Here is a 24,992-nt window from a genome sequence, read left to right on the forward strand (position 1 = left end):
AGTTACGGAAAGTTAATTAACAAACGGAGACGTAACAATACCATGACAAATCACTGATAAATCCATGATTGCTGTAGTGTAGTGCAATGATAATGGTAAAAAAGAATGGAGTTGTCAGTGCTTGAAACAGTTTGAGGCTCAAGTAAACCAGTTTGCATATCATCATTGTCATCAACACAAGAATATAGCTCAATATTGTCAACCTCACAAGCTTCACATTCATTGCCAGCATTAAAGAGAGAATGAGATGGTAAATGAGTTGTGTCATTAACAGTGACACAAAAAAGAAGCAAATTTTAAAGAGGAGCATGTACATTCAACTGTTATGAGTTAGTGATTGTTATACTATTGCGCCATTTCACTAGAGCTTTCTCACTTTTTCTCGTTGTTTAAATTGAGTATTATTGCATCAGAACATCTAGTATTGCATGGAATGTTCAAGACTTCTGTCTGGTTATAAGTACACGTCAAAAAATTATTATTTAGATTTAGACTGCATGATTGTGAGTTTAGTGATGAGCGTATAACAGTGATTTTTGTAATTAAATCATCACAGACTGTATTATAATAACAGAATAGAGAACAGTAATTCGTCTTGTCAATTGTGTTTGAATGTAATTGAACCAACCTGTGTGGACTTTGACGAAATGAGACAATTATTTCAAGCTCTAAATACGACTGTGATAACCAACAGTGTAACGAAAATTTGTATATATATTTGACTTGTTGGAATATATTATTTTAAAACCAGTGGACTGTGTTATTGTTTATTTATTGTTGAAATCTATTGCCAACAAGTCACAGGCATCTACTATAAGAATCTGGCCTAAAAACCTGACAGCAGTAATATAGTTTTGGGGTTCCAATTACAAAGTGTCAACAGAAGCCATTGCATGTGACTATTTCAAGCCAAAAAATGCTAATACTTCTTCAGAAGAATGTAGACTATGTAGAAAATGTTAAGATCCTGGTCATTGAGAAACACACCCTTGGGACTGCCATGTGCACTTTTTAAAAAAGTATCAGAAATAAATGGAAAAGTACACAATAGGTGTAAAATGGCAAGAGCAACTTTCAGAATTCAAAAACTCTTCTGGTCAGGAGCAATAGGCAACAATGATTGGCTACCTCCCGACTTAGGAAATATTAGTTATTTTAGTTCCAATGATGTTATTAATCAATTTCAATGCATAATTAGTGAGAATAAACATGTTTCTAGTTTTCTTCTAGCATGTCTTCAATCTCAATGTTAAAATCTTGTAACAAAACACTCTCTTCAGGACAAATTTCCATAAGAACATCTTGTTCTGCCTCTTCTAAATACTGCTCTGTATCTCTGGCTCCATTTTTATCATGAGCTCATTAATTTTAGCAATTGAAATGTCAAATTGCTCAACCAAATCATACTTCAAGATACCATCTTGAAGAATTTGATGTGCTATGTCCACCAAAACTCTCCTGCTCTTATCATGATGTCATAACTCATATAAATCATTCAAAGCCAGTAATTTTCCATGTGACTAATTGCATTTAGAATTCCCAGGATATGCTGCCTATTCTTTTTGGACAATGCTTGACTTGAGCATTTCTTTCATTTTGAAAACAAATTCTGTGCTGTTGGGAGGTTCTTCTATCTCAATGCCAGCAATGTCAACGGCTCTTTTGAAGATCGTCCCCCCCCCCCAGCATTCTCTCGACTCTGATCTGGCCGTGTCTCAGTATTGGAAAGTTCAGGTCGGACTACCAGAGGTGGCTTTTCTGAAATGAAGTGTCACTTAATTAAAACATTCAGCATTTGCTTCATATATTTCATTAGTTTCTCGAGTTTGACAATTTCGGGACTTGCTACATCTGAAGCCTGAATAATTTGAACATGATCTTTGAACCATTTGACATTTTACATTGATCTGCTTCCAGTTTTGGCAGTATACTTGTATGAAGTAACAGGTCCCTTAAGACCACTTGCATCCAAAAGAATTGCAGTTGTTCCTGCAAAGCCACCTTGAAATGAAAGTGCAAAATAAATCCCTTCTTCCAATGTGATGCCATTTCTATCCTCCAAGTGCACATTAAGAGCTATATTTACGAGCGCAAATTGCATGTCCAAGCGCGTATTTCCTGTTTGTGCCTCTGTATAGACCCATCTGTCCAATTGTAATGACTCTTCTGCATTGTTGTTACCCTGAAGCTCCTTGGTGAGCTGGTAAATGTACAGAATAAGCTTTTACGACGTAAATTCTGTAATGTTATCACTATGTAATGTCACGTGACGAACATCTGGAAAGATTCGTAAACGGTTACGTAATCAAATCTGCAATAAATTATAGCTTCTAAAAATACTAAATTTAATACTCGTGCTTTATAATTACGTAAATCACAACTCTCGAATTAAATTTAAATGAAACAGTCGTGTATATCTAAAACTTATTATGTAATTATATTTTCTTCTTTAAGGTTTTACATTTGTAAAGTGATTTAATGAAAAACAGTTGGCTTAATGTTATAACTTATACTTCTTGATAAATCTTCGATACCTTTGTTTCACAAAAAAATATAATTTTTATAATACCTTATTTACCAATAACTAAAAATACGCGTGGAACATACTTTCAGATCAATATATAATGATTGAGGAAAACCTTAATTTGTTATTACTTTAAAAAAAAAAGAAGAAGAAGTTAAATGTTTGTTTTTGGATATTCGTGAAGAGATACACAAGGGCTATCTGCCCTAGCCGTCCATAACTTTGAAAAATTAGACTAGATGGAAGATAGCTAGTCCACAACACTCACCGACATCTCTTGCCTAACGGAATAGTGTGATTTTATTGTCACCTTTATAAGACACACACGGTCCTGAAGTGCAGATCGCGATTTTCTTTCATTCCTTTTTTTTTTTTTTTTTTTTGTTCTAACGGGACGTAAAGATTGGACCCCCAGATCCATACTCCGGCATGCTAACCATTGGCTCCCAAACAAGTATTAGCTCTGTGAAATAATCACTAAAAAAGGTATCCGCAAATTTACATATATAGCGATATTTGCAGGTTGAAATGATTTTAACAACATGGGTCTACAGAATAATGGAATATTCAACCAGATATTTATTAGGAAGTAATTGAGTTCTCCAGGAAGAAATAAAGCGACTGGTCACAATGGAAAAATCTTTATTAAATAATATATACACAGTTTGTACACTTGCTTAGGACACTGTACAATCGCTTTTACTGGATCGTAAGCTATTTACTCTTCAAACTGTATTGGTCGAGATTGTATACTAGTCTGTTTAAACCTTAAGTTACGTAATTTAGAGAAGTCAGAGCGAACTGGTACTACTCGTTTGATTGCTATGCACAAGAACATTAATTATATGCAGAACACCTTCGCAAAATTTACATGAATAAAAATATGTTCTCCCCAAAAATTAATATAGCTATTTTTAAAATATTACATGTACCATACCATAACATCAAACGAAAGGTTAAAAAAAATAAGAGCACAACTTTTTTTTTGTGCCGATTTCAGTATATTCTAAGGTATTTCATGTATGTTTAGTTTTCCTTTTCTTGAAAAAATATATCTTAAGTTTAGTGGGATCGTATGCCATTTCAGTACTGTGATCTGTATACCATGATTGATCCAATTTTAGTGATTTTTCCAATTCATTTTTATTAGAGCACTGCGATATGACAAATATATTTTTCAGAAACTGAGGCGAAAATCAATGTGCTACGCAAAGATGAAAACTCCAGTTTTGAATGCATTATAAAAAGAAAAATATCTGTTCATAAATAAAGCAAAAATGAACTAATGCAAACTCAATTAGAAATTATGAATTCATTGTTTGTTTGTCTTTTTGTATTTAAGCATAAAGCTTAACCCGGTTTCTAGCATTGTAAGTCCGCAGACATACCGCTGTGCTACTGGAGAGCTATTAATTCATATCAATCTATGTGCAACAGATAACAGTGTGCGAAACCAGTGTAATATGTACTCAAAAGTTTGTATTTACCCAGTTGAAGAGTACTGCCTATCTTAATGCTCAAAACACGCTTTTTGACATATATATGCGCCCTCCTACAGTAGGAACAATTAAAATTATTCAAAACTTAATTAAATGATCTTACCAATAATAAACTATCTTATTATCACATAAAAACACAAAAATGTCGCTTTTTATAGAATGTTTTACACTAGAAAAATGTGTGGTACTTAATGGAAAGAAATGTCTCTTTTTAGCATTCTGTTAAAGCTTCAGTTGGCATACGACAAATTTCCATGATTGAGGACGATTCTGTTTAATACAATTGTCATAATAAACACGAGAAACAAAGTACAAAGGGTTATTTAATGACCGAAATGTTCCTACTTAAAATATTAAAAGTTACTAATGACCAGTAAAACTACCGCATATACCAGAATTCTTAGTTATCTATCAATACTGTTAATTTTGAGGTGCTAATTTTTTTAATACTTGTTTTCTTGGTGGTACAATTATAGTTCAGAACCATAAGTAATAGCGCATAGTATAACAGAAAACTAAAATTAAAAGTTACTTTCCCAAGGAAAACACGGATCCTTTCATTCTCCTCTGTAATTCGGGTTAACGCGCAGGTAACATTTTTAATTTTAGAAAAATAACTAAGTTTAAAAATAAATTGTTTTGGTTGTTGTTATGCGCAAAGCTATACAATAGACCTTGCCCACAACGGATATCAAATCCCGAACTGTAGCGTCGTAAGCATGCAGACTGAATGCCAAACCACTACGGGCAATTTTTAATACTTAAATTCATTTTTCAACTATACTTTCAAATTTCCTGAAAACAATTGCTGAACATTCTTCTCCTTTCGTTATAAATCTCATTAACTTTGTATTAAAACAACGTACTTAAGTTCTGACCTTACAGAAGATATATAATTGTTAACAATTTACATACACACTAAGTACTGAGCATTGTATTTTGCCATTCGAAAATGGCCTTGGTATAATTTTAGTTTTAAGCATAGGGCATAAACTAAAACTGTGCAATTTCTACAAGATATTATATTTTTCTTCTTCCAAACGATTTTTTTTAATCAATCAACGAACGTCGACTTTGGTGTCTTAAAGGTATTATCAGCTGCATAATACACACTATTAAGGTTTGAAATATAAAATAAATGAATAAAAAAGTAATGATGATTTATTGGGAACATTGTAAACATCTATAAAATTCTTAGGGGCATAAAATTTTAAAAATTTAGTACTTGTCTTAGTTTTAGTACCCGTTCAGTTAAAATTAACATGTAATGAGTATTTATCTAATATGTAAAACAACAATGGCCACCAAATGGCATGTGAGGAACAAATAAATCAAATATTTTGAAACATTTCTAAATTAGGTCTTATTTTCACTGTGAGTGAAGCAAGAGAGGAGCATAATGTAAAGTATTAAAAATATTGATATAAATTAATAATAAAAACTTGTTGTTGGTATACTAAAACACAATCTAATGATCTAGTTATTCTGAGATTAAGTTAGTATTCACTTTGTAGTAAATATTTTAGAATTCAAAATACACCAATAGAAAGTTCCCATCATTCAGATGTTACTTCATAGTATCACATCAAAAAGTAATTATTTGCGAGTGTTATGAACTCAATGGTTCATCATTTACATCTGACCTATCATTTAGAGCTTGTAAAATGACTGTATATTCTTATTATAAATGAATTCTACTCAATTTTGATGTAACAGGTCATGTCATGTAACATTTATCTGACTTACAAAAAATACTCTAGAAACTCTCCTAAGTGAAGTAAACTTTTAGCCAGATTTTTCTACTATAAGCATGTCACATTCCTCAGATTACTAACCTTTTGAATGTTACATATCAGGGTCTGAAGTATGTGTTGTTTAGTTAGCCATGAACAGCCAGGAAATGCACAGCATGACTAGAATTTTAAGCATTTTTCCTTTTTACCTTGTCAGAATATATGTTTCTCTACTTCTTCTTAAACCACAGTTGTGCTTTCATCTCATAAAAGTATCTTTTTTACTTCAACCTCCCAAATGGAGCCAGTAGCTTTCTGGGGATTCCTGCCCTACTTTTTTTTAAAATAATGGTCTCTATGACATCTGAAATAAAAAGGAAGTTCCTGGAGCATGTGAATGGCAGGAATTATCCAAACGAAGTATGACAAATATTAACATCTCAATGGAGAAATATCTTACAATATGGTCAGTATTAAAATAGTAATCTAAGTCACATTATTCTTTTTTTTTGTTTATTTGGATTAATATGAAGATTATGTACATTCCAAGAGAGATATAATCAAAAACTGCCATTTCTAATTAAAGAGTTTTGTTTGATATTACACATATTTGCAATTGTGTCTTTCTTTAAAAAAAAATCACATCTGCATTCAATAAAATGGAATTAACATGTATATAAATGTTCTTGGTGTGGACCAGTTAGAATTTTTGTGAGGGAATGGTTAGATATTTTCCCAGTTTTAGACCCTGTTACATATGCATTACAAACAATTATAAATTTATTCCACAGAAAGCACAGCATCACGTAAAGCTGATTTTTCTATTTTTTTACCTATCTGTAATTTGTAATTTTGTATGCAGATGAAGCAAATGAAAATCAACTTGTTTTTTACAAGTACTAACTGCAACTTGAAATTTTTACAAACAAATCTTTGATAATAACTCTCTCACTGCCATGGGTACATATATAAGAGATGCTACACAACCTTAAAAAAGTGAGATATTAACTTGGACTTTTGTAGCACCATGAATACAGTTATTATCCTTCAAACTTCCCAAACTTTGCTAGTTTAAAGTTTCAGTAATGAAATATTAAAATATGTTTGTTTTTTCTGTGTATCTAAAAATAAACTTGTAAAAGAAAGTAACAGAAACCAACTGTTAACGTGACATGTCATCTAAAAACTGATACATGTCCATGATTATAAATAAATCACAAAAATATTCAGTAACATTCAAAAACTTAAGCCAAGGGAAATTTTTTTATAAGTAGTTGTTTTTATTAACTTGAGGTTAATTTACATTGAAGTTAGAATTCTCCTTTCTACTGTTATTCAGAAACAGTCCAAAAATGATATATTTGGCTACAAATGAGTTTATAATGAAAACTTTTATAGTAAAAATTTATTTAATCAATTAACCTAAAACCTTGTATCTAAAAAAATACTATCACAATTACAAAAGTCAAGTTTACTATTTGAAAAACAAGCATAATATATATATATATATATATATATATATATATATTAATATAAATACTATTTTAATGATATAGATAATTATATTAAGACTTAGAAAATGTGAGATCATTTTATTTTAAAGACATTAAAGCTTTCCTTGAAGCTTTATCCAAGCATAAATTTTATCAATGATGTAGCCATTTTAATACGAGAACAATTGAGTTACTTCATTTACAATTTTAAAAATGAACATTTACATGGAGACTAATGACTGATACTATAGGTCGATACGGTATACTTGAAATCTTAAACACAAAGTCCAGATGATTGTCTTTTAGCAGAAAAATTATCTTGATTCCATTTTTGTTTTTAGACTACATAAAATGAGGTTCAGTACTTCCAACTATAACATTATTGAAAATGGAACAAACAATTACTGTCACAAAGTTGACATTTTCTTTACCTGAAAGTGTATTTTGGATAGATACTCACCTTAATGCACACAACTGTGTAAATTCCTTGAATAAAGCTCATACCCCTACATGTGTTAACTGTAATCATCATTAAACTATAACCTTCCATCTACAGGATGGCAACACAAACTAGCACTAGCAATTGATGAGACAAACTAAAGGCACCAAAAATGGGAGGTGGTGCAAAGATGTGAGTACCTATCTATGAGATACATTTTCAGGAAAGGAAGATGTTAACTTCAAAAATGCTACTTACCTCTCTGCATCACAAAGAGCTAGAACCTCACACTGAAGATGGTGGAGGGGCCAATGCAAAGAAAGAAATTACAAAGATGAGCTCCTTTCTGAAACAGTCAGAAAAGGAAAGCCCATGCAGTGTGACACCTATGAGGTAGGGGTAGCCTAGTGGGACAGCACTTGGTCAAAGACCACATCCACCTCAAGCAGGGAATACTCTTTGCCTAAAAAAGGAGGTAGGGCAAAATATATTATCAAAAGAATCCTTTGCCAGGTGCCAACATGTTACTAAGGTTGGTGGCACATCAAATTGTTCAATTGGCTATTATCTCACAAGTAGCCAGTTGAGCATGAGCGTGTAACGTGGCTAGAGCTATAAGTCAGACTGTTATGTAGAGAAGAAATATTTACCTGAGATACCACAATAAGCAGATACAGGGAGCAGCATCCCATACCTGTCTCAGGGTGAACCTGAGGCCCAGCCGGCTGGGCCAAACCACCAGAAAAGGCTTGGTTCATAATGTAGTGGGGTGTTCTATACCAGTGTTTCCCAAATGCCCTTCCTTGGACCGGTACTGGTCCTTGAATTAATTTCTACCAGTCCACAATGTGTCTTGGCTGTTGAAAGCACTGACACTTATTTAAATTTTTTTCCATATTTAATGACTAAAAGTCACCTAAGTCCTTTTCTCTTTTTGATACATTTTAGATTCTCTTACAATGTATATTAGCCACATACGGTATAAATCTCAATAGATGTATGATGTACAATTAAAAAAATAGAAATAAATAATAAATAAATAAATACAATTTTCAATTTTTGCTATTTTTTTTTTCTGGTAACCCTTCATCTCTTAACAATCCTTGCTATCTATCAGTTCTGTATTAAAAATGTCAAAAAAACTTTATTGAAAAGTTTTAAAAAAAATATGACAGTGGAGATGATGTGAATTGAATTTTTGGTAGTTCCACACAAAAATATGACAGCTGGTATATTGAGTTTGGATGACAATGAAAATGGTAGACCTCAGTGCATAATATGTGGGGATGTACTTTGTAATAATGCTATGAAACCATCAAAACTTAAAAGGCATTTGAATATGAAGCACAATGATCTAAAAAATAAACCAAAAGAATATTTTGAAAGAAAATTTTCTGAATTAAAAGGAGAACAAAACATTATTCATAGTGTCATAAATACAAATAGAGCGGCATTAAAAGTATCTTATAAAGTGTTGCTATGCATTACAAAGGCTAAAAAGCTGTTTACAATTGGCGAGGAATTAATTCAACCTTTTTGGCAATTCACCTACTAAAAAAATTAATTCGATACCTTTATCCAATAATACAAGTACCAGAAGATTAGAAGAAATGTCTGAAGATTTTGAGGATCAGTTGTTGCAGCAAATACAGTTTTCAAAATACTACTCACTTCAGATTGACAAATCAAATGATATAACAAAGACTATGATATTAAAGAAGAATTACTTTGTTCCATTGAACTTCAATTGCATACTAAAGCGGTTGACATATTTGATGTTCTCAACAGTTATATCGTTAAGTATGGGTTGGATTGGAAGGCGTATGTCAGTTTATGCACGGACAGTGCGGAAGCCATGTAAGGAATTCACTCTGGTGTTGTAGAAAGAGTAAAAGCAGTTGCTCCCAACTGCATAGAAACTCAATGTTTTATTCATCTTGAAATGTTAGCAACAAAGAAGATGTCCGTTGAACAACACAATCTTCTTAGTGAGACAGTAAAATTCTCCTAAATTCTCGTTTATTTTTACTGTTGTGCGAAGATGCAGGAGCTGTACATAAACAGCTACTGCTGCATACAGAAGTGCACTGGCTTTCACAAGGCAAAGTATTATCTTGTATATTTGAACTTCGAAGGGAAACTAGAAAAAAGGCCAGAATGGGCAAAATTCTTCCAGGATACAGAGTAAATTGCTGAACTAGCATATTTAACTAATATATTTTCTATTTTAAACAAACAATCTTTCACTACAAGGTAGTATGTCTTCAATTTTTCAAATGACTGACAAGGTACATGCTTTCAAAAAGAAACTAATGCCATGGAAATGAATAATATTAAAAGGGTGTTATGATATGTTTCCTAATGTCACCTTTATTGTTGATGAAAGTAGATAAAATATCTATGTTCAAAATATAAATACTATCATTATTCACCATCTAACCTCATTATCCGAGCAGTTTCTTATTTTCTGAATCCAAGAGTGGCAAGTAAAAGCTGTGGTCATAGGATTGGTTGTCATCAGGCACAGTGCCAAAACAATGTGCCATGTTTGCTACACTCACCACAGATACATATATCCATGTACGTAAATGAAATGAGTTAAAGACTTACTTCTGAGCCCTAGGGGGCTCCAAACAAATATAAGCCTGGGTATGGTGAAGGAAGTGGAAAGTCCAGGATCGTGTGAAATTGAGTGAGCCACCATGACTGCAAGAGGTAAAAAAGAAGACAATGTATCTCTGGAGATAATTTTACTAACAGGAGAGAAACCACTGAAGGAATATCCAAAAGGAATGAGTGAATCGAGAGAGAGACATGCAGGAAATGAAAGAGACATGGTATTAGAAGCTCCATGTCACAAAGACAAAGAAGTAGCTGAATCTGTTCTGTATACAAAGTGAGAGAGACCCAGAAGGGTGGGGGTTGACACTAAATTGGAGAATCTAATCAGCCACCCAAAACAAGATGAATTCCAAAGGAGAAGGAAGGTTGCAACAGAGGAAGCCATGATGGAAGTGGCAAGTAAAGGCCAAAAGTGCATAAAATAGTGAAACAACAGGCCCCAAGAATGTAACCACTGAGTAAAAATGCACTATAGCCTATGAAAAAAATATGGAGACATAGCCAACTCAATAGAAAAGACTGAGAATCACACATTTGCCCAATGCACTAAAAGAAAAGGAAGTGAAAAGCAGGCAGACAAATCAGGATGTGAAGAAAGTGTTTGAGACCCACAGACTGGGGCAATTTACCACTGGGGAAAGTATTCACTGAAGAGGGAAAAAACTGCCCATCAGGAACAGGAGAAAGACCAAAGTTGGGCCAAGTGGAACAGATTGATATCTGGCCAACAACCTCATATCTTAGTAGGACTAACAAAAGAGTCAGGAGTAAATCCCAGATTGGAAATGAGGAAGTGTCATATGGCATTTGAAGCTAGTGAAGTGAAGAGAAGAAGTGCACGAAAAACCCCTCAGAAAGCATCTGAGGAACTCAATAGGTTGTAGCAAAGGGAGTCCACTAGTGGGCAAAGTGGGAGAGTAAAAAGTTCCCACTGAACCAGAGCCAAGGGATGGTTCCAAAAATAAATTGCCTCCTACATCAATGGTGTCCAGTCCTTAAATAGGGGAGACCATTGATAGTAACAAGGGGACAAGAAACAGAAGAGAGGATGACCCAATGAGGCCATATACGATAAGAAACTTGGTAGGGTCTCCTGGTCCATGGACAAGAAACCAAAAATTGGTATAGATCACCACTGAAGAGCTCCATTAGCTCAAAATGCCTGTGCATAAGAAATACCGCTAAAAAACAAATCAGAGAGAAAAGATGTAAGACAGAGGTCTTGAAGAGGAGATTGAGGGAGGCAAAAGTCAGGCTACCTTACAAAGGACTTCCTAGAAACAAAGATACCAAGGTAACTGTGACAAAATGGAAGAAAATTGATGGCAAAGTGGAAAACAAGGATGTGCATGCTGCCCCAGTAAAGCTAATAAAGTTGTGATGGAAAGCTTCCAGATGAAGTTAAAGCATGAGAATGAACAAAGAAGTTGAGTAAGAGAAGAAAAGTTGATAGAGAGAAAAAAAAGGAAGGAAAAGTGGATCCCTAAACTGAATGAAAAGATTCAGGAGAATGAAGCTCACACAACAAAGGAGTCCAAGATTCAGCAAAAGTTTATTAGAGAAAGATATGTACTTGTGGAAGAGGAATGACAAACAAAAGCAGATGTGGAAACAAAAGTAGTGAAACACAAGACTGAGCAGGCTCAGCTGAAGTAACAGAAGTAGGAGGTCAGGAATCCTGGATCAGATATCAGAATGGAACCAATCATGTGATTCACAATGGTAGTAATATATTACAGCATTAGATGACTTCTGTGACGGAGCATTGAAAACCTTGAGAGATTGGAGATGTCAGAAATGTGGGAACATAAACGCATAATACAGGTATAATCCATGAAATTTGTGTTGTGGTGGTCCATTTTTATAAAAAACTTATTAGTTACAAATTAAATGAGCCAAGTATGGCAATGGTGCACAGGCCAAATGTAGACCTTGAAGAGTACATAACAAAACCCGCATGTTGGATTAAACAATGGGAAGAGACAGTGGAACATGTGTCCCAAAAGTACAAAGTTGATTATCCCCTTCTATGTCAGGCTTTTTCTGGAAATGAGCTCAAATGGAGATATATATATATATTTCACTTTTAGATAGCCTACACTTACATAAAAGTTCTCTTTGACATGTTATTATATTTCTGCAAAACATTTACTCAATAAATAAATGTTACATATGTGGATTTACAAGTGATGCATAAGATTTCAATGAAACTACAGTAAAGAATAGGAGTTTTTTGTCCACAGTTTATGATATGTGATTCAGAATAAATCTGTTACAGATCAGCACAGATTCCAATGCCATCTAGCAAGCAGTGATTGCAATACATAAAAACATGAGAATAAATTTTGGCAAATACCTAAAAATATGGTAAGAAATGGTTTGCCTATATGAAGTTGGGCAAATTTATTTTGACATGGAGGTTATCCAAGTTTTCTTGGGCAAATCACAGGAATTAAAAGAAAATAAGTTTGAAAATATTTGGAATGAAAGTTCTAACTCATAATTTTAAAATTTAGTAATGTTTTTTCTTATATATAAACAAGAAATCTAAAGAAAGAAAGACTGCACAATGAATGGTAACTATATTTAAAGTAATAAGGACAAAAAAGTCCAGTGAAATAAAAATACTTAAAAAAACAACAACAACAACATCAAAAGACAAGAAGTGCCTAGAAAAAAGTGAACCAAATTTTTGCTCATGGGGATTACTGTGCATGGAGAATGTGTTGCCCTTTTATTGGTGGAGGGCTACAGTCTAATGATGATTACATCATAAGCTGGTGCAATACACATTGACATGCATAGGGGTGTGAGCTTTGTTCATGTGAGAGGTAATATCTCTGTGGTGCAGACAGATGAGTAACATTTCTGAAAAGATAGTAAACAGTATATTGATGTCTCTCATGAGCTGTAAACTGATATTACTTATCCTTGCCAGGGTTATTGGTGTTTATAATTTAAATATATTTACAAAATTGGCCTCACAAAGCATATTATGCAAACCCTTGCTCTTCTTAATACTTAATACATAATTGTTTTTTGAAAAAGCTTAAATGAGTATCAACACACAAACTTAAAGTCAGAATACACATTCAAACTGGAGAATGTTCAATGACCATAAAGGGTGTCCTACAAAAATATGTAATAATAAATATTTTTATACATTTTTGAAATATTCAAAACCATGACATTCACAAGAGATAAACAAGTATAGTGTTATTACAGGGTCCAGAATATTGTTATAAATGAGACAGAACTCTTATGTTTTACATATCTTATTAACAAAGTTAATTTTATAGAACTTTTAAGACAAAGATGGGGAACTACAGCATGCGGGCAAGATGTGGCCTGCTGCGCAATGCAATCTGGTTTGAGAAACACAACCAAAATACTACGTCTTTTAGCCTATACTGGGAACAGTGGTTTTTATGCAAGGGGCTAAGAAGTTAGTGATGTGTCTTCTTAACTTTTTCTAGGTCTTTACACTACATGCAAGATAGCTGTGAACTTGGATAATGTCTCTGTCAAAGATTAGGATTCCCCACTCTAACAAGGTTTCTAAGAGATACAAACTAAACTAAAAACATTTTCCTCTTATCTCAGTTTAATGTTGTTGTCATTTAATGTGGAGCATAAATCAGACTGAACTGACATTTAATCTTAATAGTAGAAGCAAATAGGTGATTACTTTAGTCTTGTGAAGGGGCAAAAGTAGTTTCATTCATCCCATTAGAATTGTGAAATGCTTATTTGAGTAATTTTAAAATTTTTTGATTTTTAAGTAATAAATCATATTCTCTGTTTCCAAGTTTCTTAACTGCAATGAATGAAAATATTCAAGAAACTGTTGTTCTTTATTCAATACAATTATTAACATGACATAACATAATGTTCAGGGACAACAAGGGATCTGTTGGTCCATCTCGGCTGTCCTATCCTTTAAACAAAACTAATACTATTATAAATTAGAAAACAAATCTTACAGCCAGCCATTATCATTCACATATTTACCAAGCTTTCTCTTAAACTCACTTAAATTTACTGCCTCTATAACATCTGAAGGCAACCCATTCCAGAGATCAACCACCCTGTCAGAAAAATAAAACTGTATTAGCTGGAGATGACTCCTACCTTACAAAAATTTATATTTGTGTCCCTTAGTAATACTATTCTCACTATTAAGTATGAAAAAAAGATGATGAATCAACACTGTCAACTCCCTTTACAATCTTAAACACCTCAATAAGATACCTTCTAACTCTTCTTTTTTCACGAGAAAACAATTTCAAAGATCGTAATCTCTCCTCATATGACAACCCCTCCATCAGAGGCACCATTCTAGTAACCCTCCTCTGAACTCTTTCTAATTATTCAATGTCCTTCCTAAGGTAAGGAGCTCAAGACTGAATACAATACTCCAAATGTGGCCTAACCAGTGACCTATACAATGAAATTATAATCTCTTTAGACTTGTATTCAATATTTCTGTAGATACAACCTAAAATCCTATTTGCCCTACCACTAGCAACAACACACTGCTTGGATGGCTTAAGAGACTGATCAACCATTATACCAAGATCCCTTTCTTCCATGACACTGTTAAGGTTATTAACATCAAAATTATACTTATAATTCAAATTATGATAACCAAGATGCATTATCTTGCACTTACTATAATTAAAACCCATCTGCCATTTATTTGCCCAACTCACTAAATGATCTAAATCATTTTGTAAAGCAGCAGCATCCTCTTCACAGCTAGCAGCACCCAATACCTTAATATCATCAGCATATTTAATTAATTTATTGCCCATTCCTTCATCTGTCTCATTGATGTAAATCAAAAAGAGCAAAGGTTCTAAGACTGAGACCTGAGGTACACCACTTGAGACATTAATCCAGTTTAACTGAACTCCATTTATAACAATCCTCTGTTTTCTTCCATCCAGCCACTCTTCTATCCAACTAGCTAACATATCCCCCACACCTATAGAAATATTTTTTTACAAGCCTTTTAATGTGGCACTTCTGAAAATCCACAAACATCAAATGTACCCCCATAATCTTATTTACATAAGCAGTAACCTTTTCAAAGAATGACAAAAGATTTTCTCTTAGTGAAACAATGTTAACAAGTTTTGTTAAATGACTTTGCAAAGCATCTCTAATCAGACTTTCCAAAACTTTTCCCACAATTGATGTAAAACTAATAGGCCTATAATTGCTGGGATGGACAGTTTTTATTACCTCGCTTGAAAAGAGAAGCGACATTAGCTAACTTTTAATCCTTTGGCATCTGCCCACTATTCAAGGATTTATAAAAAATAGTAGCAAGTGGCTCACATATGCAATCCTTAACTTCCTTCAAAACCCTTGGGGAAATATTATCTGGCCCAGGAGCCTTATCATTTTTTTAAACATCCCAATTTTTCCCAACAACCTCTGTTATATTGATCAATTTAATGAAATCCTTACTGTTAATTTTTACATTTTCAGCCAACTTTTTTTCATACATCCTCTTGATGTCCTAATTTCCTGTTTGACTAGCTTACTTGATCTTCTATAATCTTCTAAATCTCTCATCATACCAGTCATTTTAAATTTCTTAAATTTGTGATGCTTTTCTTTAATTGTTTCTCTTATATCCTTTGTGAACCAAACTGGTTTTATACTTGAAGCCATCCTTTTCTTTACAAGCAACATGTTTATCTTGAATATTTAAAATTTTTTTAACATTTTTCAAATTTTATCAGTGTCTCCAAATAACTCAGCTACCCAATTCACAACAAATAATTCTTGTTGCATCTCTTCAAAATTAGCTTTTTCGAAATTTGTACCCAAAATATCATTATTCCTGATCTCTATATGCAGCAAAACATTGAACCTAATAGAGCAATGATCACTTGCACACAGATGTTCCCAATTTCAACCCTCTCAACAAATTCCATACTTTTTATTACTTCAATTCAATTTTGTTTTACTCATTGTATTTCCAATCATCTTGTTTTGCTAATTGCATTTTACTGATTTGTTCATACAGTGCTAAATAAATTAAAACTTAATGTTTTCATCTTGTTAACCTACAACAGAATGTATCATTTTTATAACTTTTGTTAAAGCTTGATAATATTAATACTAACAGAAAAAGTATAGAGTATATAGGTATACTATGTGTATGTGTGTCTGTTAATCTATATACACACACACATATGTCCAAAACATGATTCACACAAACATATTTAATGGTGTGAGCTTCTCGAGTGTAATAAATCTTATCATAATGGAGCTTGCAATGTATACGTCCAAAATTCAGATCTCGAAAACTATCTCACCAATCATAACTGGGTAATATTTTTATAGCTGAGCAATAAATAAAACAATGTAAATTTCTACAAAAATGATATGTTTCAGATTTAACCAATAACAATTACAAAAAAAGGGAGTAAATTTCAAATATAAAACAATAAAAAACAAACTTAAAAAATTATTTGTTTTTCTTCAGTGAAAATCTCACGAGTACTGCAACAGAAAAGCAAGGCACTTTGATTGATAACTGTGTCTATAAAGAAATACTTCAATAAAATATACTCTGTGATGTAATGCTGTGATGACAACTCATTTTTAAACTAAACTTTCAATAAAATCCTATTTTTCATGGATGGTGAACATTATTGAATGTTAAGTATGAGTACATTGTTGTAGGACTGTTAAACAATTCCAGAAAAGGCCGCAGGCCCTATAGCCTTCTGCAGGAACTAGTAGTTATACCTGCCCTGAGGGCAGGTATTTCTGCTAGTTATATATAAATATTCAAAGCACCACCAGGTTTGAAGTATCATATATATAATCACAATAAACATAAGTAGTAATGTCATATACTCCAGGGTTACTACTTAATATTAAAGATGTCAAGATTTTAATTGCCTCCTGTACATCTAGCATTATAAGAAGAGCTGTTGGCTGAAGAGCAGTGTTAAAGTTCTAAAAGAGCTAACAACCTACCAAAATAAAAAATACAAATAAAAGATACAGTACTTCAAAGCTGTTGGTGTTTCGAATATACATAAGGGTTTAAATTTAAATAAAAATATATGTGGGGGTACAAGGATCTTCATAAAACTGTAGTAGACCATAAATAACAAATGACCGATGCAAACAAATGCATCTCCACATACAGTCCGCCAACCAAAGAGTTCCCCCACCTCTGTCTTAGGACAACACTCCATACATACATTTCTATACAAATAAATACTGTACACTTGTAATACTATTTCAATGAATGCATTTCTTTGGTATTAAAATAAAATACAACACAGTATAATCCACACAGCTGTCTTCTTTAACTGTTCATTTTGAATGAGTTTATTCATTCAATATTAAGATGAAATGGAAATGCAAACTGGACCACCAACAAAAAATTGTAACAAATATTTTGGATATGTATCAGACACATATATTCAATAAATAATTCCATTAAAATGACATTATAGAATGCAAGTGCTTGAATCCTAGTGAACAAATGTATCTTATTCTTTTTCTTTAGTCAATTAATCAAACAGTTTCTATTTCATTGTGTTGGGCAAATTGGTATTAAAGTGCTTTGTGTACCTAACAATTTCTCATGAATGATATATGAAAACAGAGCATCTTAAAAGCTCACAAATTAAGAAAAAGCCTTTAAGCATGGCCATACTTATGCACAGGCCAACTAAGCAATGGCCTAGGGTAGCATTTTTCAGGACAAATTTTTTGTGTAAAAAAGCAAAAAAACAAAATAGATGAAAAATAAAGTGAAGAAAAACCCTCCCCATTTATAATGGCATATGTAAAACTGTGCAAATTTTTGTATGAAGCATGAATGCTTTGATTCAAATGCTCTTATTTCAAAATATATGATGTAATTTTATAATAAAATATATATGGAAAAAGTGGAAATCTGGCTATAGATGTATGCACCAATATGCATGTCATTACAGTAGCTGTCAGATTATTGCATGAACGTGTCCTAGACTTATCGTCATGACAATAACACTTTTTGGAACATGTGTTGTTCTTGTGCAAATTGCACCACAATTTGTCTGGGCAATGTGTGTACTGACAAAATTAATTAAATCTGTTCTTGGTTAAATCAGGCCTGTAGCTGTAGACATATTTTATTGTGAGTGACAACAGAAAAAGACTGAGTGGGGCTGAATATCAATAACGCATCAAAATTAAACTCTTGCAACTCTTGTGAAAAACCACTAAACTTGATTCATACTTCATAAATATGACAAAACAGATGAAAAATGGACATAATGTTGAACACACTGAAACAAAAATTAGGCCTATGTCTATAGAAGATATTTCATCTGACAGCAATATAAGCAACAATAAGCCTAATGTATGTACCAAAAACATGCCTACAGACTATTTTGATAAAGATGGAAGTTCCCAAAATGCCAATGTTTTAAAGATCAAGCAAGATATTCAGTCATCTGCAAGCACACGAAAGACAATTCAATAGGACCATGATGAAATTCTGAATAATGGTATAAGTAATGATCCAGCTGAATGAATTGTGAATGACGTTACTAGAGATTTTGTGCTGTGCATGAAATTGTGCAAAACAATGACACTCATTTCTTACTTTACAAGAGACTGTATGGGGGAGAGGTCATGGATTCTCAATAGAAACTTATTTGAGAGAGAACTATAGGCAGAACTTTCTAGTATATTCCAAAAGTACAGGGAAGGTGTTTTGTGCTCCATGTTGTTTATTTGGCAGAAAAACCCAAATAGCAAAGGAAGGCATTAATGACTGGAAAAATGGCAACACTCATTTGAATGAACACAAAAATTCATCTGAGTACAGATCATGTGTGATGGCTTTGAAGAAAAGAGGAAATATCTTGAGTAGAATAGATGTAAATATTATCAAGCAACTGGACAACAAAATAAACTACTCCAAATGGTGTATTTAAGTGTTTTACACTCACAAAAAAAAGAAACCTATCATTTTATAGGTATTTGAAGAACTTGTAGCATTTCCCCACAATTTAATTCTTCGTATTATTAGCCGACACTGGGCAGCTAGTACATAATTGAAAATCAACTCTATTCAATTATGTACAAGCTGCCCAGTGTAAACTATGTATTAAAACACATGATCCTTGTTCTATGAAAAACATACCTGAAGAAAATCCTAATTTACTTGTCACTATTCCTGCTGATTTATCACTGTTTGACATAGAAAAGTCGGTCCTCAAGAAAGGTCTCAATTTCGGTCCAACAAGAAAGTATATTGATGTATTCACCCTTCGAGAAGACTTGGAGAAATTTTACCATAAGTTAAGACTACGGGCTCATTTTTCAAAATCAACTTTCTATACAAACACATCTTTGAGTCCTTACATAAACCCTTCATGTGAAGAAACTCATCTCAATATCAATGACAACCAGCCTTCAGTTGTGGATCAACAACCCCATCTACACCAAGTAACTACCTCCGACAGTATTGTCGATCATTTTACCTCCAATATGATGCTCACTACATATCAGGACCAACATCTCCAACATACCAGTTCATCTCCTAATCAAGATCTCCATTGTGATTTCAAGAAATAAAGAAAAATAAACTCAAAATGGACACCACCCAGTGGAATATTCACAAGCTTATTTTGTACGAAAATGTCGTACTGATATAGATAAATTGCATTTTCTAAGTACATCTAAACACACTAACCTAACCTCTGATGAACACAAAACCTTACCAACACTTTCTAAGGTACAAGACATAATTATTAAACCTGCTGATAAAGGTGGTGCTACAGTAGTATGGCACAAAGATCTGTACTTTGCTGAAGAAGAAAAACAACTTCCTGCCATTAATTTTTACCATCCGTTAACTAGCGATCCGACTACATCATTTAACTTGAATATTAAACTACCATTAATGATTTGATTCTTACAGGTAACTTGCCATTGGATGATACTAATCTAATTGTTACCTATCCCAAAGCCCCAAAATTTTACCTCCTCTCTAAGATTCCTAAACCAGGGAACCCTGGTTGCCCAATTATTTTCACCTGTAACTATCCCATTGAATTAATTTCATATTACCTTGATGACATCCTTAAGCCCATCGTCTCATCTTTTCCTAGTTACATAAAAGACATGACACATGCACTCCAAACTTTCAACAATTTACAATTCTATGATAGTGAACAGTATACATTCACCATGGATATACAAACACTCTACACATCAATTCCACATAACATTGGTATGAAAGCTCTCAATCATTACCTGGATTTGTGTTCTTCACTAAATCCCCCCCCCCCCACCCACACACACATACCCTCTTACGTCTTGCCGTACTTGTATTAACCCTGAACAGATTCTCCTTTAATTGCAAATTTTATCAACAAACAAAAGGTGTTGTTATGGGTACTAAAATGGGTCCTTCTTATATTCCATTGTTTGTTGGTTACATAGAGAATCAGATTTTCTCCACTTATCAAGGAACACTTCCTACTCTTTACAAACATTATATTGATGACATTGTTGGTGCAACAACACATCCTTGTGTGACTTAAATAATTTTTTACATTTTGTTTCCTCCTTCCATCCAGCACTTACCTTCACATGGACAGTTTCCTCAAAGAGCTTACACTTTTTAGACATTCTTGTCTCCATTGAACATTGTCATTTATCGACTTCAGTACACTATAAACCTACTGATTCCCATTCTTATCTCTGCTACAACTCTTCCCATCCCTGTCATACGTTTCAGTCTCTTCTATATTTCCAATTCCTAAGACTGTGCAGACTCTGCAGTGAACAAATTCATTACGAGTCGAAATATGAAGATATGAAAGATTTCTTTATCAGTCATTTCTACCCCAAGTCTTTATAGCAAAAGCCACTCAACAAGCCCATCCTGCAACTCGACAATACACCCTAACACCTAAGTCCAAGTATACAAACTCTCGAATACCACTTATCTTTACTTACCATCCTAATACCTCTAAAACTGCTCAAATCAACAAACAAAACTTCAACATCCTCACTGATGACCCCATAACTTTCATAATTATTTAAAGAACTCCCATTTGTCAGTTACAGACACGATAAAAGTATAAAAAACATTTTAGTCCACAGTGTCATCCATAAATCTAACCCTAGTGTGAACCCAGGTACAGCCTGTTGTCACAGAAAGAAATGAGTCACCTCCCGATATGCTAACACCACAACATCATTATCTGGCCCCAATGGGAAATTTCATATACAACAATCATTTACTGCACTTCAACAAGCCTGATATACTGTGTATGCTGCAAAAAGTGCAACAGGCTATACGTTGGTCAAACAGGTCGCCGCTTAAGGGAACGTTCATGTGAACATTTTTTATATATATATACGAAATAATGACACAACAAAATCCAGAGATAAACACTTTAATAATCCTTCACATTGCATGTCTGACTTCTCCATACTTGGAATCATATTTGTTCCATCCACTGTAACTCAAAGAGAACGTCTGGAAAAATGTTTGATTTTTAGATTAGGAACTGTTAATCCCTTTGATTGAATGAAGAGTTCTCTTTCCTTCAACTTTATCTTTTCTTTCTCACACTGACATTTACTGGATACAACCTTTTCGTTCAATGTTTGCACTCTCTAGCCTGTTCACTTCAGTTACCCACTTTTATTAACTTTATATTCCTTTCTTTTCAGCATCGTTCTTCACTTCTATTTAGTTCACATACCTTCTATTGTTGTACCCCTTTGAATAATATTACCTGATGCACATTTTCATTCCTTTTCTTACATTGTTGCCTGTATTTTTGTTCTACGTGTCCTTTTTCGTTGTTTATTTACTACGATTAACTTTATTTATACTTTTATTATTATTATTTTATATGTTACTTTCTTTATCGCATTTGTAGTTTCAGGACCATGTTCTCAATCCTTTGAGCCACGTGTTATTTGTTCTCTCAACCTAACTCTAATATTAACAGTTTCATTGACACTGGTAACCTGATGAAGGGCTGTTGCCTGAAACATCGTGCCACTTTGAAGCTTTCCAGCTCTATGCTGATGATAAGTTTAGATCAGAAGAACAAGTACATTTACCAGAAAAACTAACACCTGATCCAAAACAATCAACTGTTGTTGAGGGATTTACTCATTTTACAAACGTACAAGAAGAACAGTTGAAAAAAAGTTTGATGTTGCATATTTTGTTGCAAAACATGAGCTGCACTTCACTGTGTATGAAGACTTAATTAATTAATTAGAAATATCATAGCACTGACATTGATGATATATACATTAATCACACCCAGTGTGGCAATTTTCATGGCAAATATCTAGCAGATAAACTGAAGTAGGATTTACAACAAGCAACATTTTACAGTGTTGGTAGATGTTAATAACATACTGCAGTGTGATAGGGGAAGAGGTTGTCTAGGTGTTGTATTTTGACCCATAACATTCTGAAAGGTATGTTGGAGTCAAACTCTCGTTTCTTTACTTAAAAAATGTCAAGATCTTCAAGTCACAAAGTATTTGTTGAGCAAAATGGAATGCACACATACCAAGGTGTTTAATTCAACTCTGCCCAATTTGACAAAAATCTAAAATAATTGGAATCAAAGAACAAAGCAATAATTGTGTCTGTACCCTCTTGTAGATATTCCTGTTTGGATCACTTTGGAAGTTCTTTGTTTGAGAAAATTGCTCTCCTATTGAATACAGAATCATGGGAAGCTAGAACTGAATTTCCCCTGGCACATGAAGACAGGGAAGAGCCTGCATCCTCCACCAAATTAAATGAAGAATTTTGTGATTCTGAAATAAGTGAATTGTGTGAACATTTTCAAGCCATCTGGTGTAATGCTGTCATCAAATACACCTGTACAGAAGTTATTAATGAGTGGCACGACCTGTTTACCTAAAACCTAATAAACATAACTATAAGAAAACCTTGAGATTTCCTTTTCAGTCCTCCTATGCAGAAACAAAATAGAAGAACATTTTAACTTTAACTGAATTGCTATTTTCTGTTCCAGTTTCAAATGTAAAACTAGAAAGAATGTTTTCAAAATTACAGTGAAGGAAAGCTGTTTCTAGGTGTTCAGTAGATGAGCAAAGGCTAACCCATTTACTTAGAATCACAGAAGAAGGTCCTGAACTTGGTTCCTTTGATGTGACCCCAGTGATTAAGTTATGGAGTGAAAGAAAAGTTAGAATACGCATTCAAAAGAAAAGGAAGAAATACAAAAACCACACAAAAAAAGAATAAAACTATTACCATAAGGATAATTACAATGAGCTTACGTTAACAGACATTAGTTACACAGAATGTGACAGAGCTGATGAAGATGTGAACACCAGTTGCTTTAATGTAGATGACCAGTTTTCAAGTTCTGAGGCTGAGGTGCAGTCAGAGAGTAACAAAGATGCACATTGGTGTATTGAAAATGTCCTTTTTAGTGATACTGATTCAGATACTAATTTAATTTTTTTGGCTTTTAAACTTTGTACCATATAGGTCACTCCAATTTACTGTTGTGTTTTACATGCCTTTTTAATATTATTATTTACAGGTTTAATGAGAATTATGAGAATAAAACAAGAGAACAAATTAATCTTATCATGTTTTCCTTGACTGTTTACAGTAGCATAATCATATACATTAAAATGCGTGTGACAATTACTGTCTGTGTCAGCAAGTATTTGGTGCCTGACAAAGTGTCAGGCACTAGAGAAAAAGTCATTTTCAGGCTTAATATGTATGACCAACTTACTTGTAGAACTGTACAAGAAAGAATGATTCCAAGTTGTACCTAAACTGCATTAAATCTTTCTGTAAAAAATGAGGTTTAGAAAGTGGGAGAGATAGTTTTTCATAAAATACTAATTAAACGAACAGCTGAGTAGTCTAGTATGTTGGGAGAAACTTGTCATTCTTGCCATTCATTATTTAAAAAACACAATCATTTTTCTTCTGTGCAATATGCATATTTATGGTTATTGCTAGCATTATTTACAGAGCCTTATTTCTTAAGCATTTACAATGCTTTACAGTTTCAACTCTTCTTTTTTTAATTCAATATTTGATTGTTTTGCTTAAATTTTTATTTAACATTGTTGCAATGTTTGATTTGAATATGAAATTAAAGTTTGGGAAATTGTTAAAGATGAAATCTATTATAGCAGCTTAAAAACAAATCAACACTCTAGTTAAGCCAACAATGGTTTATAATGTAAACCTACAGGATATTAAAAAATTTGAATATGGCCGATAATGCTTATATTAAAAAGTGTTAAACTAAAACCATAAAAATATTTTCTAAGGTCTAGCAAAAAGTTTTGGTAGAATCAATAAACATTATAGCATGATTATAAAACAATTAAATGTTTTAAAATATTATTTTGTAAGCATTTTCAGTGTTAAAGCAGTCAAAAGTTTATAGTGCTGTAAGGCTCAATGCTAATTTAAATTTATTCCCAGAAATTTTGAATTCAAGTTTTCCCACCCATTTGAAATTAGCTGGGTACTGAAAAAACAACTTAAACATAGAACCTAGAGAAATTTATTCCAAAAAAAAAAAAAAAAAAAAAAAAAAAAAATAAAAAAAAAAAAATAAAATAAAAACTATTAAAATAAAACACGAACTAAATAAGTATATATCA

At 33.0% G+C, this 24,992-nt stretch overlaps 1 protein-coding gene across 1 annotated transcript in view; it reads right to left on the bottom strand.

Annotated features, from left to right (window-relative positions):
• Positions 1-3,189: 3,189 nt before the first annotated feature.
• Positions 3,190-24,992, bottom strand: part of LOC106478028 (post-GPI attachment to proteins factor 2-like) — a 48,828-nt gene continuing 27,025 nt past the window's right edge. The window contains exon 6 of the mRNA XM_022381594.1: positions 3,190-6,120. Coding sequence (XP_022237302.1) covers positions 6,038-6,120 — 83 coding nt within the window. The 3' untranslated portion in view covers positions 3,190-6,037. The remainder of the gene's footprint in view (positions 6,121-24,992) is intronic.

This window comes from Limulus polyphemus, unplaced genomic scaffold (assembly GCF_000517525.1).
Source record: "Limulus polyphemus unplaced genomic scaffold, Limulus_polyphemus-2.1.2 Scaffold8, whole genome shotgun sequence".
In the NCBI taxonomy this organism is placed as follows: Eukaryota; Metazoa; Arthropoda; class Merostomata; order Xiphosura; family Limulidae; genus Limulus; species Limulus polyphemus.